Source organism: Pogona vitticeps, chromosome 2, assembly GCF_051106095.1.
Source record: "Pogona vitticeps strain Pit_001003342236 chromosome 2, PviZW2.1, whole genome shotgun sequence".
Classification (NCBI taxonomy): domain Eukaryota; kingdom Metazoa; phylum Chordata; class Lepidosauria; order Squamata; family Agamidae; genus Pogona; species Pogona vitticeps.
In genome coordinates this window covers 226,569,218-226,585,600 of record NC_135784.1, presented here as the reverse complement: position 1 = coordinate 226,585,600, position 16,383 = coordinate 226,569,218, and the positions used below count along the sequence as shown (strand labels likewise).

The 16,383-nt window shown below is 42.9% G+C and overlaps 2 protein-coding genes across 49 annotated transcripts in view; one reads left to right on the top strand and one right to left on the bottom strand.

Annotated features, from left to right (window-relative positions):
* The window catches only part of PTPRD (protein tyrosine phosphatase receptor type D), a 1,767,834-nt gene that overhangs the window by 1,481,861 nt on the left and 269,590 nt on the right, over positions 1 to 16,383 (bottom strand). The gene's annotated exons all lie outside the window — the stretch shown is intronic.
* LOC144586238 (putative CENPB DNA-binding domain-containing protein 1) lies at positions 2,033 to 6,242 on the top strand. Its single transcript, XM_078384091.1, has 2 exons — positions 2,033 to 2,571; positions 6,161 to 6,242. Exons 1-2 carry the CDS (start codon positions 2,033 to 2,035, stop codon positions 6,240 to 6,242), a joined length of 621 nt encoding a protein of 206 aa, XP_078240217.1.

Here is a 16,383-nt window from a genome sequence, read left to right as displayed (position 1 = left end):
GCATAAAAGGTCCCTTTCTTTTCTTTTTGTGAAGTTTGGTATGTCCACAAAAAGAGAGGCTGTTCCCTTAGGCAAAGATGCTATGGAATGACTTGCAACTCATATTGTTCAATGTGGTAAGATCAGGCAAATACATGATGAGATGAAAGCCTTATATAAATAGAACTAGAACCAGATGGATGCAAATTAAGCTTATTTAGAACACCATGAGTTGCTTCTAACAACCAGGTTTTACTTTTGTTCACTGAACAGAAATCAGTGATATACAGTGATGCCTCGCTTAGCGAGCTCTCCATTTTATGACAAAAACGCTTAGCGATGACTTTTTCAGAGCATTTTTGTGCTTCGTTTAGCGATGGTCCCTATGGGTGATTTTTGCTTAGCGATGTTGGGACCATGCTTCACATAGCGATTACATTTTGGGTCCCCTGTTTCGCTTTGCGATGGTTTTAACAGCCCGGGGGGGGGGGTTTCGCTTGAATGGAGTTTTAACAGTCGCTGTTTCGCAATGCAAATGCCTCCAGGGTGTTTTTCCCTGTTGCTGTTTTCTTTCAAATTTCCACAGTCAATACCCAGGATGCATTGTGCCTTGTGCCGGGAAGGTTTAAAAACCCTTCCCCATGCAGCCTGGCTTTACCTTTGCACGTGGAGTTCCAAGGCTGACTTCGTGAGGAGCAACTTTGGTTTCTTCTGGAGAACTTGGCTAGCAGAAGGTAAGTTTGCATTTTTTTCTCTTGTGTGGGTGGTGGGTTTTATTGCATAAGTCTTACAGGTATTTTTATTTTCTTATTTTTGGGTAAATTGCAGGGTGTGTGTGTGCATGCCTTTTAAAAGTTTTTACTGTACTGTACTGGCTATTGTTCTTCTTGGTTGGGGGTTTGCATGTTCTGTGCATGCATGGATTTTCCTGGTGTTCTGTGCATGCATGTTGGGGGGAAAGTTGCTAGAGTCTTGATTTACTGTAATGGTTTTCCTTAATGTTTCTGTTGTTCTTTGGCTGGCTGCGTCTTGGATTGGGATTTTAAATTTAAAACCTGAATTTAAAAAATTTACTGGCTACTGTTTTGTTCTTCTTGGTTGGGGAGGGGGAGTTGCTAGAGTCTTAATTTAAATGGTTTTTCCTGGGAGAATTTGGATCTGCTATTGCATTCGTTCTGTGTGGGAGAAGCGTGCAGAAATGTGATTTAAAATTTTGGGTACCCTGCAGGGGAAACTTAGGGGGTACAGTAGCTTCTGTTGTGGGGGTTTGAATGCAAAAGTCTGATGCAAAGTTTGATTTTTTTTTTTTAACTGTAGGCATTCCTTTCTGTCGTGTGGTGTGGCCTTTGGTGGACTTTTCCAGAACAGCTGGGACAGGAAGAGGTAGGTCTGAATTTGTTCTCCTGTGGTTTTTTTTTCCCTTAGCTTGTGCTGGGGCGTGTAGTTATGCTAAGTCTAATTTCTTTCAAAATTTCTTTGGTCAGGCATCCTCCTGTGGTATGGTGTGGCCTGCAGTGGAGTTTGCTGCTTCAGGGACAGGAAGAGGTAGGTCTGAATTTGTTCTCCTGTGGGTTTTTTTTCTTAGCTTGTGCTAGGGGGTGTAGTTATGCTAAGTCTTATTTCTTTCCAAATTTCTTTGGTCAGGCATCCTCCTGTGGCGTGGTGTGGCGTGGCGTGGCGTGGCCCGCTGTGGAGTTTGCTGCTTCAAGGACAGGAAGAGGTAGGTCTTCTCCTGTGTTTTCTTCTTCTTACCTTGTGCTGGGGGGGTTGTTATGCTAAGTCTAATTTCTTTCTAAATTTCTTTGGTCAGGCATCCTCCTGTGGTTTGGCGTGGTGTGGCCTGCAGTCTAGTTCTCCATAGCTTCTGGGACAGCAAAAGGTAAGTCTGAATTTGTTCTCCTGTGGTTTTTTTTTTTCTTAGCATGTGCTGGGGGGGTGTTATGCCACTTGTTTGTCCAGGGCAGTTTTGGCCAGGTGTGGGAAGGTGTGTTGGAAGGTGAAGTGGATGTAAAGCACTGACTGTTTTTTTTTTTTTAATGTAGCAACAACTGACATGGGTCCCAAGAAGCCTGCTTCTACAGAGGCTGGCAAGCTGACCAGGGAGAAGTTGACCCTGGAGATGAAAAAGGAGATCCTCCGGAAGTACGATGGAGGCAAGCGCATCGCGGACATCGCCAGGGAGTACGGCAGGAATCCATCCACCATCGGCACCATTGTAGCGATGAGGGAGAAGATCCTTGCCACAGATGCAGCGAAGGGAGTCACCAGGATCGCAAAGAACCGGCCAGCTGCCCTGGAAGAGGTGGAGAAGCTCCTTGTCCTCTGGATGCAAGAGAAGCAGCATGCAGGGGACACAGTGACTGAGGCTGTCATCTGTGTTAAGGCCAGAGCCTTGTATCTGGACCTTGTGGAGCAACAGCCTGGAACCTCAGCTGAGCCAGAAGAGTTCAAGGCGAGCAGAGGCTGGTTTGAAAGCTTCAAAACCAGATCCAGCATCCACAGTGTGGTGAGGCACGGAGAGGCTGCCAGCTCCGATGTTACTGCGGCTGAGGAGTTTGCCACAGAGTTCCTAGAGGTTGTGATGACAGAGGGGTACTGTCCAGAGCAGGTCTTCAACTGCGACAAGACCGACCTGTTTTGGAAGAGGATGCCCAAAAGGACCTTCCTGAACCAAGAGGAGAGCAAGCTGCCTGGCTTGAAGGACCATGAAGGACCGTCTTACCCTCCACTTCTGCACCAACGCCAGTGGGGAACTGAAGATTAAGCCCTTGCTGGTGTACCACTCTGAGAATCCACGGGCTTTCAAGAAGCACAAGGTGGACAAAGCCCGGCTGAGGGTGATGTGGCAATCCAATGCCAAGGCTTGGGTCACATGCACCCTGTTTGTGGACTGGCTCAATCATGCTTTTGGCCCAGCTGTAAAGCGTTACCTGGTGAAGAATGACCTGCCACTGAAGGCCCTGCTGCTGATGGACAATGCTCCTGCCCATCCTCCAGGCCTTGAGGATGACTTGTTGCAGGAGTTTAGTTTCCTCAAAATCATGTTTCTGCCACCTAACACCACCCGAATACTCCAGCCAATGGACCAGCAGGTGATAGCAAACTTCAAGAAGAGCTACACGAAGGAGCTTTTCCGGCAGTGCTTCAAAGTGATCGAGGCCACCAACCTCACCCTTCGTGAATTTTGGAAGGAGCACTTTGACATTGTTGGCTGCCTCAAGATGATCGCCACGACCTGGGACGGCATCAGCCAGAGGTTGAACTCTGCGTGGCGCACACTCTGGCCAGACTGTGTGGCTACTGGTGTTTCTGCGCCTGCACCAGAGTCCACAGTGATGCAGGACATTGTGGCCTTGGGGAGTAAAATGGGCCTCGAGGTCACAGAGGAGGACATTTCTGAACTGGTGGAGGGCCACGACCAGGAACTGTCCACCCAGGAGCTGGTCGAGATGCAAGCACAGGCTATGGAGGAGCAGGAAGAAGAGCCAGAGGAGGAACAGCTGTCCACCAGGGACCTGAAGAAGTTCTTGCACTGCTGGCAGTTTCTGCAGACTGCAGCGCAGCGGCACCCACCGGGCACGGCTGTGGCACATCACTGTTCCAACACCTATGATGAAAGGGTCGTATCCCCTTTCAGAGGGATGCCCAAAAGGCGGCAGAAGCAGCTGACCATGGAGAGGTTCCTCACGAAAAAGCCAAGACAGGAAGAGGAACCTGCTCCTTCCACCAGTGGTGCCCAGTTGCCTTCTTCCTCCCCCTCGTCATCCTAGAAGACTGCTGCTTGCTGTGATGTGGAGACAGTTCTGTGTGCCTCCAGGTCCCTGCATTGAACACTGGTCCTGGTGGTTTAGAGACTTTAGCCGCACATGTTCAGTTTTAAAATGTTAAATGTAAAAAGTTTCTGTACTGTTGGTTTCTGTATGTTTATGCAGTTCCTGAAAATTTTCAGTATGTTTCTGTATGTTTATGCATTTTATGAAGACTTTCTGTATGTTTATGCACTTTCTAAAGAGTTTTGTATGATCCAACATTCTTGCCTCATGTTTGCTGCTTTTAAAATGTTTTTCTATGTTATTTATAAAGTTAAAGTTTATAAACGTAAAGTTTCTGCCTCATGTCTGCTGTTTTTTCAATGTTTTCTATGTTACTGTACTGTATTTATAAAGTTAAAATTTATAAACTTAAAGTTCCTGCCTCATGTTTGCTGTTTTTTAAATGTTTTTCTGTTATTTATAAAGTTTACTGTTTAAAATGTTTGAAATCATAAAGTGCACTTAATAAACCCTCTGTTAACCCAATTTGACTTTGTTCTGACTCTTTTTTAATTTGTTGTTATTTTATTTTCCCCCATTGAGATGCATTGAATAGGTTTCAATGCATTTCAGTTGGGGAACTGCGTTTTGCTTTAACAATGTTTCCTATGGCGATTTTCGCTTAAGGAAGGCAATTCGTTCCTATTGGAACAGATTATCCGGTTTTCAATGCATTTCAATGGGAAACCGCATTCGCTTAGCAATGAAATCGGTTAGCAGCGATTTTTCGGAACGAATTAACATCGCTAAGTGAGGCACCACTGTATTGTTTCATGCTTGTACGTTAATGGCCTTCAGTGAATAGTGAAATGGGATAAAAATGTTCAAAAATTAAGGAAGAAAAAAATGCTTCAGTAATATTACTACACAAAGGGGAATTTGTATGCACACACTCATGTGCTTGTGAAAGAAGACACTCACTGCTATAATTCAGGGGCACATAATGTTTTAAACCCAGGGGAGGGTACGATGCAGGGCCAGAAGCACAGCAAATACTCAGCTACCTGGAAGCTAAAATTACCAATCTGAGGCCATTATACATTGGACATATCATGGGAGGACAAAATTCAATGGAAAAAACAATGGCTGAAATCCTGTTGTTTAGAATAGCAAGTCTTAACTGGAATAGGCCCATTGAAACAATGGGATTTGGTAACTCCTCTGAAAATTCCATTGATTCAATGAATGTATTCTAATTGCATCTATGTTAAGCAGCAAGATTTCAGCCAATAATATTAGGAAAAATAGAATGCAGTAGAAGAAGAGAAGGACAAAAACATAAGACGAATCAATTCAATAAAGGAAGTCATGGCCTTGACTTCCTTATTTCTTATTAATTAGCAGCCCTGCAAAACTTGAACAGGGCTGCTAATTATACAATATTTGAGAGGTCATTAACTCATTGGAAGGGATCTGATGGCACATAATGAGAAAATCTGAACTATATTGTATGGTATATTATTTATCGTAACTGACTTTATGAAATATTGCTTAAATTTAAGATGTTCATAAAATCTGATAACACTGAATTTTACACCATAAAATTGTTAGTTGTCAAAGAATGTTGGTAAGAAATGCATTAAACAAACAGATAAATAAATAAAATGTATAACCTGCCAGAATGATATATAAGTGGGTCCTAAAGCAAATGAAGTCTGAACTATTTCTGGATGTAACAATGATAAAATGGAGGCTGTCATACTTTGGGCATATCATGAGATGGCAGCATTTGCTGGAAAAGACAATAATACTGGGAAAGGTTGAAGGCAGCAAGAAAAGAAGAAGACCAAATATGAGACGGATTGACTCCCTACATGAAGCCATTGTCTTGAGTTTGCAAAAGCTGAGTATAGCTGTTGAGTACAGGCCATTTCGGAGATTGCTCATTCACAGACTTGCCATAAGTCAGAGGCAATTTGACAACACGTAACAACAAATAATCTTTAAAATCTTGGTTTGGTTGGATTTCTGTAAACAGATGCATTTTAACTATGTAGGTCAAGTTGTGTATGAACACCAACTAATAGCCTATCAAGTTTGATGATGGAAGGATGGATGCTTAGAAGGTCAGGTCAACTGATAACACATGTGTCTCCATATCACATGGTCCTCCCAGTATAGTTCAGGGATGTTTTTGGGAACAGCTGCTCTGAACATATTATGATGGTGGTAGCTGCCTTTAAGTTCATCTGAAAAAAGTTACTTGCATTTTCCTGTGCTACTTCAAATAGATTCTAAAACATTCTGGTTTCCTTTCCATGCTTATGGTAATCACTGAATGTGTTCTAGAATTCCAGCTTCAATAGGTTCAGTGCTTTGATGTATCTTTCAACATTGAATTGTAAATTCCTGTCCTTTTCAAATTTTAGTTCATTGCAGCCAGAGAAGTTTGAAAAGCTCCCACCTGGAGCAAAGGATATGACATTCAATTGGCTTCCAATTATATTCTGAATACACATAAACATCACTGACTGCCAGGCAAGCCTCAATCGTGACAAGAAAAATGGCAGCCAGGGGGAACGCAACTTGGTGGAAGAAGTGGGAAGGGGAAATCCCATAAGCTTCCCTGCTAAGAGGGTACTCCTTCCCTTTCAAGCATGGGCCACTCACTAGCTCCTGCAAATTACAAAGATGCACGAGCAGTCTCCGAGCTGGAGTGGGTGGGGGAGGAGTGTCAAAAGCAAGTGAGGTAAAATGTCAAAGCAACCAGCTTGTGTTGAGGAAGGAAGAATGGTTTGGCCTCAAGCAGCAACCTCACCAGGAATCTCAGAAGCCACTTGAAGGAGTCTTGATGGGTGGAGTCTCTAGAAATGTTTATTACTCTCCTTTTCCCACCTTTTGTTTGCAAAAGCAGGCCAGACATCTGCTGTAACCCATCCACACAGCTACTTTATCTTCCTTACACACATATAGAGCCTTCAACATGGTAATGCGTGGAGAGGGGGGATGAAAAAAGCTGAGTGTTACAGGCACTCAAGCTCTGCTAGCTAGCAAAGCATCCAAAAAGGCTGAAATGCTAGATGAGATGCAAAAGAGGGGTGACAGAAGGAACCATGGAGACCAGAGGAAACAATGTTGCTCTTGTGTTTTTTTTGTAAGGAAGTGACAGGAGAAACAGCAGTAGATGGCGCCCCATCAGGCAGGAAGAGTGGGGGGGTCTGAGGGAAAATGCTGGGGGAGGGGCACACAGAAAGAGCTTGGGGGCCACCTGTGATTTGTGCCCATATCCAGCTATCACATTTTAGTCAAAAATTATTCTTCATTGCTTTTCAAGGCCTGTGGAATAAAATTTGCATATTCCTATTATAATGATGGAACAAACCGCAAAAGGCAGGCTCAGAATTCGTCTTGGAAAACTGAACTACCTGCTTCAAACTCAGAAACTGCATTCCAAGCCCAATTTAGACTGTAACTGATCATGTTACTGGGAGTAGAATGACTTCTGTTCTCTTGAATTCCCACAAAGAATCTTAAAATTCCCTCAACAATCATATTTTCCTCCAAGACTCTCAGTTTTAATTGTCCCTACAGAGGAAAATATGTCAGACTTCCTGGTGTTGCATCTAATTTAGCTACTATTCCTCAAGCAGAATTTGCATATTCTTCACTTGATTCCACGGTATTGGTTACTTCGTAGCTGAACAAGCATACTGCCTACATTGAAAAATACTGTAATTGAGATAATTTTCTATAGAAAGATCTCTGTTGAAGCCTTCATTAAAAGAAAAAGAAACCCTCTGACAGACAAAACCCTATTATAGTCCTGTCAAGAAAGAAAGTAATGGTATTGCCTTTCAGTCATTTCATAAGTAATATATATATACACACACGAAGACCTGATTTAGATATCAGGTTACCACTGGAATCCTACTGAATTGCTCCTTTTCTGAAGAAAGCTTATTACGTGCTGGGCACCACCGTACTTGTGTTCTACCAAAAAATGCTGGATGCATCTGCTCAAACATGGCTTAATGTGTTGTGCTGTAACTGCAATGTAATTTCTGGGAGCAACACTTTCTGGGAAGGGATGGATCCAGGGCGAACAGCTGTTTCAAGTTCATGTGAATTGATTCAACCCAGGCTTTCAAGTGAAATTGCCCCTTTTTTGTGGTGTCCACCATTTTTCTCATCTAGTGAGAACTCTTGGATCAGCCTTGGAACTGAGTCACAAGAATTCAAGTCTGTTTCAAATTTATGCTCACTCTCACCTCAGGCAATCCTTCCTGTCATCCCCCTCTTCTTTGTCAGTCCTTTTTTTCACCTTTAAGAAATAGAGGGTTCACAGAGAGTTCCCATGCACAGGTCCAAGGAGAGACCTCATAGAAGTAGAAAGTTCCACCATTGTGGGTCTCCTACGTAAGGAGGGGGCAGTCATTGAGGAGGAGGGCCTTTGAGCCAACATGGTGGACTGGGAAGCATGTGAGGCTGAAGAAGTGAAGCAGAGAGCAGGATTTTTGAAGTAAACAGAATATAGCATTCATATGTTGGGTTCAGGCAATGAGCAGGCTGATGGGCTTTGTGGTGATCACCAGATAATGGATAATAGGATAGCAAAAAGTCTCTTAGCAACAGATTAAAGAAGTCAGCCACACACAGAGATGGATGTCTGCCAGCAGTACTCCTGGTAGGCGACTCAAGGAAGCAAAATGAGAAGTCTTCTCTGTCTCTCTCTCTCTCCCCAATGTTCTGCTTCTGTGATGTTCTGCTTCTCTGCCTCCAGGAGACTGTCCTTTTACAGTGGACCCTCTACTTATGGAATTAATCCGTATTGGAACAGTGGCTGTAGGTCAAAAAGCCTGTAGGTTGAGTCTACATTGACCTACAATGCATTGAAAACCAATTAATCCGTAACCGGCTGTTTTTGTTCTGTTTTTGTTCCATTTTGGTTTTTTTCTGGTCTGTAGGTCGATTCTCCGGCTGCAAGTCGAACCTAAATTTTGCGGCCATAGAAGTCTGTAACTCGAAAAGTCTGTAAATTAAGCCGTCTGTAAGTCGAGGGTCCACTGTATTAACATTACAAGGTCACAGGTAGTGACAGCATTACAGATAGTAGACAGGGTTCAGATAGGACAATGGTTACATCATGTTATTAGGGTTGGTCTGGGGAAAGGCAATTAATCAAGCCCTCTGATTGGCCTAAGGAAAGGCCTCTATAGCAAGCTCTCTATGATAATGAGAAAGAGGAAGAATGGTGGCAGCTCCTCCCCTCAGAAGCAGCCACAGGAGGCAAGGAGAGTTTTCCCTCACTAGAACAACCATGCGGCTTAGCAACCTTGGGAGTGGCAACCCCACATTCATAAAATTACAATTCAAAATGAGCTGAACAGAAATAAATGGGTGCTATGATTAAAAACCTACATTCAGGTAAAAGCAATTATTTATGTCAGCCTGGATGCATTTTCCACTCTTTTACAAATCTAGTACCTAGGAAGTCAGAATAACTGATGTTTGTAAGGACAATTTTCTTTCTTCCCTCCAGTAGTAGTCACAGGAAAGGAGAAGAAGTGACCATAAGGGATGTCAACATTTGTTTCAAACATTCTTTTTACAGTTTTAGAAGAGGTAACCATGTTAGCCCATGCTAGTTTATGACGCCAAAAGCAAAAGAAAAATTAAAGAAAAGAAAAACAAATAAGACAACAACCTTGTAGCCCTTTAAGGACTAACTGTTATATAAGCTTCTGTGGACAAGTCTGTTGTATTAAAATATAGCAGTCTTTAGGGGCTATAACATTTTTATCTATTTTATTTTTGTATTTTTTCTTTTGTTTTTGTATTGACATTCATTTTAGGAAGCTTAGTTCCATTCTATGCTATCAGTGAGCCTTGTGATTGTATCTATTTAGTTAGTTCAAGTAGCAAATAAATAGAATACTTGTTAAACATCAATCCCTGTAGAGTGTGACTAAGAATGCTTAGGAAATGGGGAAAGCAACAAAACAAAACAAAAAGGTTCAGGCAGCAAACCTCTAAAATTCAAAGGGCTCACATTATGGTATTCCTAATAGGCAAAATGACATGTGTGTGTGTGTGTGTTTAGTCGTTTAGTCGTGTCCGACTCTTCGTGACCCCATGGACCAGAGCACGCCAGGCCCTCCTGTCTTCTACTGCCTCCCGGAGTTGTGTCAGGTTCATGTTGGTTGCTTCGCAGACACTGTCCAGCCATCTCATCCTCGGTCGTCCCCTTCTCCTCTTGCCATCACACCTTCCTAACATCAAGGTTTTTTCCAAGGACTCTTTTCTTCTCATGAGATGGCCAAAGTACTGGAGCCTCAGCTTCAGGATCTGTCCTTCAAGTGAGCATTCAGGGTTGATTTCCTTTAGAACTGATAGGTTTGTTCTCCTTGCAGTCCAGGGGATTTTCAAGAGCCTCCTCCAGCACCACAATTCAAAGGCATCAATTCTTCGGCGGTCTGCTTTCTTTATGGTCCAGCTCTCACTTCCACACATCACGACAGGAAAAACCATAGCTTTGACTATTCGGACTTTTGTTGGCAAGGTGATGTCTCTGCTTTTTAAGATGCTGTCAAGATTTGTCATCGCTTTCCTCCCAAGAAGAAGGCGCCTTTTAATTTCAGGGCTGCTGTCTCCATCTGCAGTGATCATGGAGCCCAGGAAGATAAAATTTGACACTGCCTCCATATCTTCCCCTTCTATTTCCCAGGAGGTGATGGGACCAGTGGCCATGATCTTAGTTTTTTTGATGTTGAGTTTCAGACCGTTTTTTGCACTCTCCTCTTTCACTCTCATTACAAGGTTCTTTAATTCCTCCTCACTTTCTGCCATCAGAGTGGTATCATCTGCATATCGGAGGTTGTTGATATTTCTTCCGGCAATCTTAATTCCGGCTTGGGTTTCTTCCAGTCCAGCCTTCCGCATGATGTATTCTGCATATAAGTTGAATAAGCAGGGAGACAATATACAGCCTTGCCGTACTCCTTTCCCAATTCTGAACCACTCAGTTGTTCCATATCCAGTTCTAACTGTTGCTTCCTGTCCCACATATAGGTTTCTCAGGAGACAGATAAAGTGGTCAGGCACTCCCATTTCTTTAAGAACTTGCCATAGTTTGCTGTGGTCCACACAGTCAAAGGCTTTCGCATAGTCAATGAAGCAGAAGTAGATATTTTTCTGGAACTCTCTGGCTTTCTCCATAATCCAGCACAAGTTAGCAATTTGGTCTCGAGTTCCTCTGCCTCTTCGGAATCCAGCTTGTACTTCTGGGAGTTCTCGGTCCACATACTGCTGAAGCCTACCTTGCAGGATTTTGAGCATAACCTTGCTAGCGTGCGAAATGAGTGCAATTGTACGGTAGTTGGAGCATTCTTTGGCACTGCCTTTCTTTGGGATTGGGATGTAGACTGATCTTTTCCAATCCTCTGGCCACTGTTGAGTTTTCCAAACTTGCTGGCATATTGAATGTAGCACCTTAACAGCATCATCTTTCAAGATTTTAAATAGTTCAACTGGAATGCCATCACCTCCACTGGCCTTGTTGTTAGCCAGGCTTTCTAAGGCCCACTTGACTTCGCTCTCCAGGATGTCTGGCTCAAGGTCAGCAACTACATTGTCTGGGTTGTCCGGGATATCCAAATCTTTCTGATATAATTCCTCTGTGTATTCTTGCCACCTCTTCTTGACGTCTTCTGCTCCTGTTAGGTCCCTCCCATTTTTGTCTTTTATCATGTTCATCTTTGCGCAAAATGTTCCTCTAATATGTCCAATTTTCCTGAACAGATCTCTGGTCTTTCCTTTTCTGTTATCTTCCTCTATTTCTTTGCATTGTTCATTTAAGAAGGCCCTCTTGTCTCTCCTTGCTATTCTTTGGAAGTCTGAATTCAAGTTTCTGTAACTTTCCCTATCTCCCTTGCATTTTGCTTCCCTTCTCCTCTCTGCTATTTCTAAGGCCTCATTGGACAGCCACTTTGCTTTCTTGCATTTCCTTTTCTTTGGGATGGTTTTCGTTGCTGCCTCCTGGACAATGTTACGAGCCTCTATCCAAAGTTCTTCAGGCACTCTGTCCACCAAATCTAGTTCCTTAAATCTGTTCTTTACTTCCACTGTGTATTCATAAGGGATTTGGTTTAGATTATACCTGAGTGGCCCAGTGGTTTTTCCTAATCTCTTCAGTCTAAGCTTGAATTTTGCTATGAGAAGCTGATGATCAGAGCCGCAGTCAGCTCCAGGTCTTGTTTTTGCTGACTGTATAGAGCTTCTCCATCTTTGGCTGCAGAGAATATAATCAATCTGATTTCGATATTGCCCATCTGGTGATTTCCATGTATAGAGTCGCCTCTTGTGTTGTTGGAAAAGAGTGTTTGTGATGACCAGCTTATTCTCTTGACAAAACTCTATTAGCCTTTGTCCTGCTTCGTTCTGAACTCCAAGGCCAAACTTCCCTGTTGTTCCTTTTATCTCTTGGCTCCCTACTTTAGCATTCCAGTCCCCTAGAATGAGAAGAACATCTTTCTTTGGTGTCAGTTCTAGAAGGTGTTGTAAATCTTCATAGAATTGTTCAATTTCAGTCTCCTCAGCAATGCTGGTTGGTGCATAAACTTGGATTATTGTGATGTTGAATGGTCTGCCTTGGATTCGTATTGACATCATTCTATCATTTTTGAGATTGTATCCCATTACAGCTTTTCCCACTCTTTTGTTGACTATGAGGGCTACTCCATTCCTTCTACGGGATTCTTGCCCACAATAGTAGATATGATAATCATCTGAGCTGAATTCGCCCATTCCTGTCCATTTTAGTTCACTGATGCCCAGGATGTCGATGTTTATTCTTGCCATCTCCTGTTTGACCACCTCCAGCTTCCCAATGTTCATAGATCTTACATTCCAGGTTCCTATGCAGTATTTTTCTTTGCAGCATTGGATTTTCCTTTCACTTCCAGGCACGTCCACAGTTGAGCGTCCTTTCGGCTTTGGCCCAACCACTTCATTAGCTCTGGAGCTACTTGTACTTGTCCTCCACTCTTCCTCAGTAGCATGTTGGACGCCTTCCGACCTGAGGGGCCCATCTTCCAGCGTCATATCTTTTAGCCTTTTGTTTCTGATCATGGGGCGTTCTTGGCAAAGATACTGGAGTGGCTTGCCATTTCCTACTCCAGGTGGATTGCGTTTAGTCGGAACTCTCCACTATGTCCTGTCCGTCTTGGGTGTCCCTGCACGGCATAGCCCATAGTTTCTCTGAGTTACTCAAGCCCCTTCGCCACGACAAGGCAGCAATCCATGAAGAAGCAAAATGACATACTGAGGTATAACAATTGTCCTTGTTCAAATAAGATTAGGACGAATACAAATGTAACATTGTTTGCAGAAATATCCTTAGAGAGATGCAGTAATAGACATCATGCTGTCGGTAGCTTAAAAACACACACAGGAAATAAAGGAATCAATATAAATGTCACAATGGCATTTTCCTATGAGAGATGAGTCAAAATGTGCACTACTCTGGTTAGATTATGTAATCTTTTAAAATTATACAGTGGTGCCTCGCTTAATGGGCGCCCCGTTTAATGACGAAATTGCGTAGCGATTAACTTTTTGTGATCACTTTTGCGATCACTTTGTGATCGCTTTGCGATGTTCCCTATGGGGAAAATCGCTTTGCGATGATCGGCACCCTGTTTCACTTACCGATCATCGCAAAGCGATGATTTTTTAACAGTTGATCGGCGGTTCAAAAATGGCCACCGGGTAAAAAAATGGCCGCCCGCTGTTTTCTGGGATGGATTCCTCGCTTACCGGGCAGCAAAAATGGCTGCCATATGGAAGATTTTCGCTTTAAGGTGGGTCTGAAGCCCATAGGAACACATTGAAGGGGTTTCAATGCATTTCTATGGGCTTTTTAATATTGCATAGCGACGAAATCACTTTGCAGCGATTTTTATTTATTTATTTATTTATTTATTTATTTATTTTATTTCTATCCCGCCTATCTGGACATATTAGCCCACTCTAGGCGGCTTACAATAAAAGAAACAATATAATTTTAAAACATTGCACCTAGACTAAGATAGAAATCAAAGAAAGATATAAGAAAGGAAAAATCGTCAGGAGTTTTCTGTTGGGAAAGCCTGCCTATACATCAATGTTTTTAGTTGTTTCTTAAAAATGTCCAGCGAGGGAGCCGCGCGAATCTCAGGAGGTAAGTTGTTCCAGAGACGAGGAGCCACCGCCGAGAAGGCCCGATTTCTGGTCTTCTCCTTCCGGGCCTCTCTCGGCGTTAGGCTCCTCAGCCTCACCTCCTGGCTCGCACGAGTGACACGGTTAGATCTTGGTGGGAGAAGGCGTTCCACCAAGTATCGAGGTCCTAAACCGTTTAGGGCTTTATAGGTAAGCATCAACACTTTGAAGTCGATGCGGAATCGGATGGGCAGCCAATGCAGTGCGGCCAGAGTGGGCGAGATATGTTGGAATCTTCTCACTCCACTAAGTAATCTGGCCGCAGCATTCTGCACCACCTGTAGTTTCCGCAGCAACCTCAAAGGTAGCCCCACGTATTTGCTGCACCGATTATCATCACTATGCGAGGCACCACTGTATTATTTATTTGGATCTACTGAAACAAAATATATTGTTGTATCACTGACATATGCAACTGACATGGGTTTCCAATTGTTTTCCATGCACTTAAAAACCTATTTGGAGTTACTGTGGGGCTGGCGAGAGCTCTCCTGGCCCAATTGGTGGGCTGCCCACCTTGGCACAGTAGGCAGCAGACTTTCCAACTCACAGCTCCCTAGTGGATTGCGGCTGGGATGATGAGGTGGAGGAAGACACCCTGGAGCTGCCTCTATGGCAGGACTCCTACTTAAGGTGGATCCAGTCACCACAAAGAATGACCTCTGGGCTGATGCAGTGGACTGTGAGGTGTGTGAGGCTGAGAAAAGTGCCCTCCAGGGAAGGCTGGGAAGTGGTCCATATGCCCAATTCCAACATAAATCAGTGAACAGAACTGACACTGCCCCCCAAAGGAAGCTGTTTGGGTACGCCGTGGGCAGATCTGTCAATGCAAGGCACACTGGCTAGAGAATCAGTGACAAGCTCAGTGCTGCAACAAGAGAAAACAAGAGATTTTGCCCCAGGTTAAGTTATCCCCCCACCCTCCAGGGAAATGAGCACACAGGTTCCCTGCTGTTTCATAATCCTGGGAGTACAGCTTGGGTACATGACTAAGAACTATTATGCATTTGGATCTAGATTCTAGGGGAACCAACTGCTGGACAAAATGGACTGGCTAGAGAAGGGGTCCATGCAGCCTGCTTATATGGGCAGCTCTCAGCCTGCACACTCCCTGCGTGGCATGTTAAAGTTCGTTGAGGAGAAAGGACCCAGAATGACCCTCTAAAACTGTCCCCACGATAAGTCTGTTGTACTGAGAGTGAATGGAAGTTTAAGGTGCCCTGTTAGTGCTGAGTTAAGCCAGGCCTGGTTGCCCTTTAAGTTGCTTTGTTCTATTAAACAAAGTTCTGGTTCTGCAGCAACTTGTGTTGTCATACACTGGGGATAGAGGTCTGGTCACAGTTAGATTACACAATTTGTCTAAAGGGAGCTAAGAGAAAAGAAAATTGTCCCATCTTGATGGGAGGGTCTACTTCCAATTGTCCTGGAGGCTGTATCTATAACCCCCAAAGACCGTGAAATATGTTGTCTATACTTATTTATTTATTACTTTTCTACCCCGCCACTTTCGCTAAAAGCTAGCACTTAAGCAATTTACAAACTTTTAAAAAAAGAATAAACACAAATAAAATCACATTTAGTTTAAAAAATTAATAAAATTATATAAACCTATCCCAAAATAAACTATTTAAATCAATTTAAATATATTTAAAAAACAATGAAAAGCAATGAAAGATATAGTTATAAACAAAACTTGCAAGACTTACAGGTAAATAATTCTACCTGAGTAGAAATAATCTTAACTGTTTAGTAGGTATGTGCATTGAGGTTTTATACAATCAAAGCTCCATATGCACTGTGTGCTGTTTTGAAGTGTGGTGTACATTGACTTGGCTGAGTAGATGGCATCATCTGATGTTTGAGACAGCAAACTGTCATCTATAAAAACATCTTATCTGCATTTTGTTTAATAGTTACTGTTTTTTGATCATTAATATTCTTCTACCATTTAATATCCATTATATTCTACAATCTTTAATCATTTTATTCATTTAGTCCATTTTTATTGTTAAGGTTTTCTTTCCTCTTCCTAGATCCACTCTATAGTATGCTTTCGTTCAGAGCTTCTCACTTGGTCTTCTGCTCTAGTCGAGCTTCTTTCTGCCTTTGCAAACCCAATATTTTACTCTTTTCATAATAGCTGTGACCTGTAGTCCCCCTGCACTCCTTATGTACAATACAGTGTATCATATTACAGAGCTCTTCTTGGCAAGCCTGTACTCCACATGCTCAGTGTTATAACAAAATTGCTGATTCATTAATTTGAAAGACCTTTTTTGGAGGGACCAAAATTTTAATCCCTACAGCCTAGATTCTTTCAATTTTTTAAAGCAGGTAGGGACAACAATTCTTTTTCAAGATAAGCAATATTGGACTTTTCAATTTGCATGAACTATTT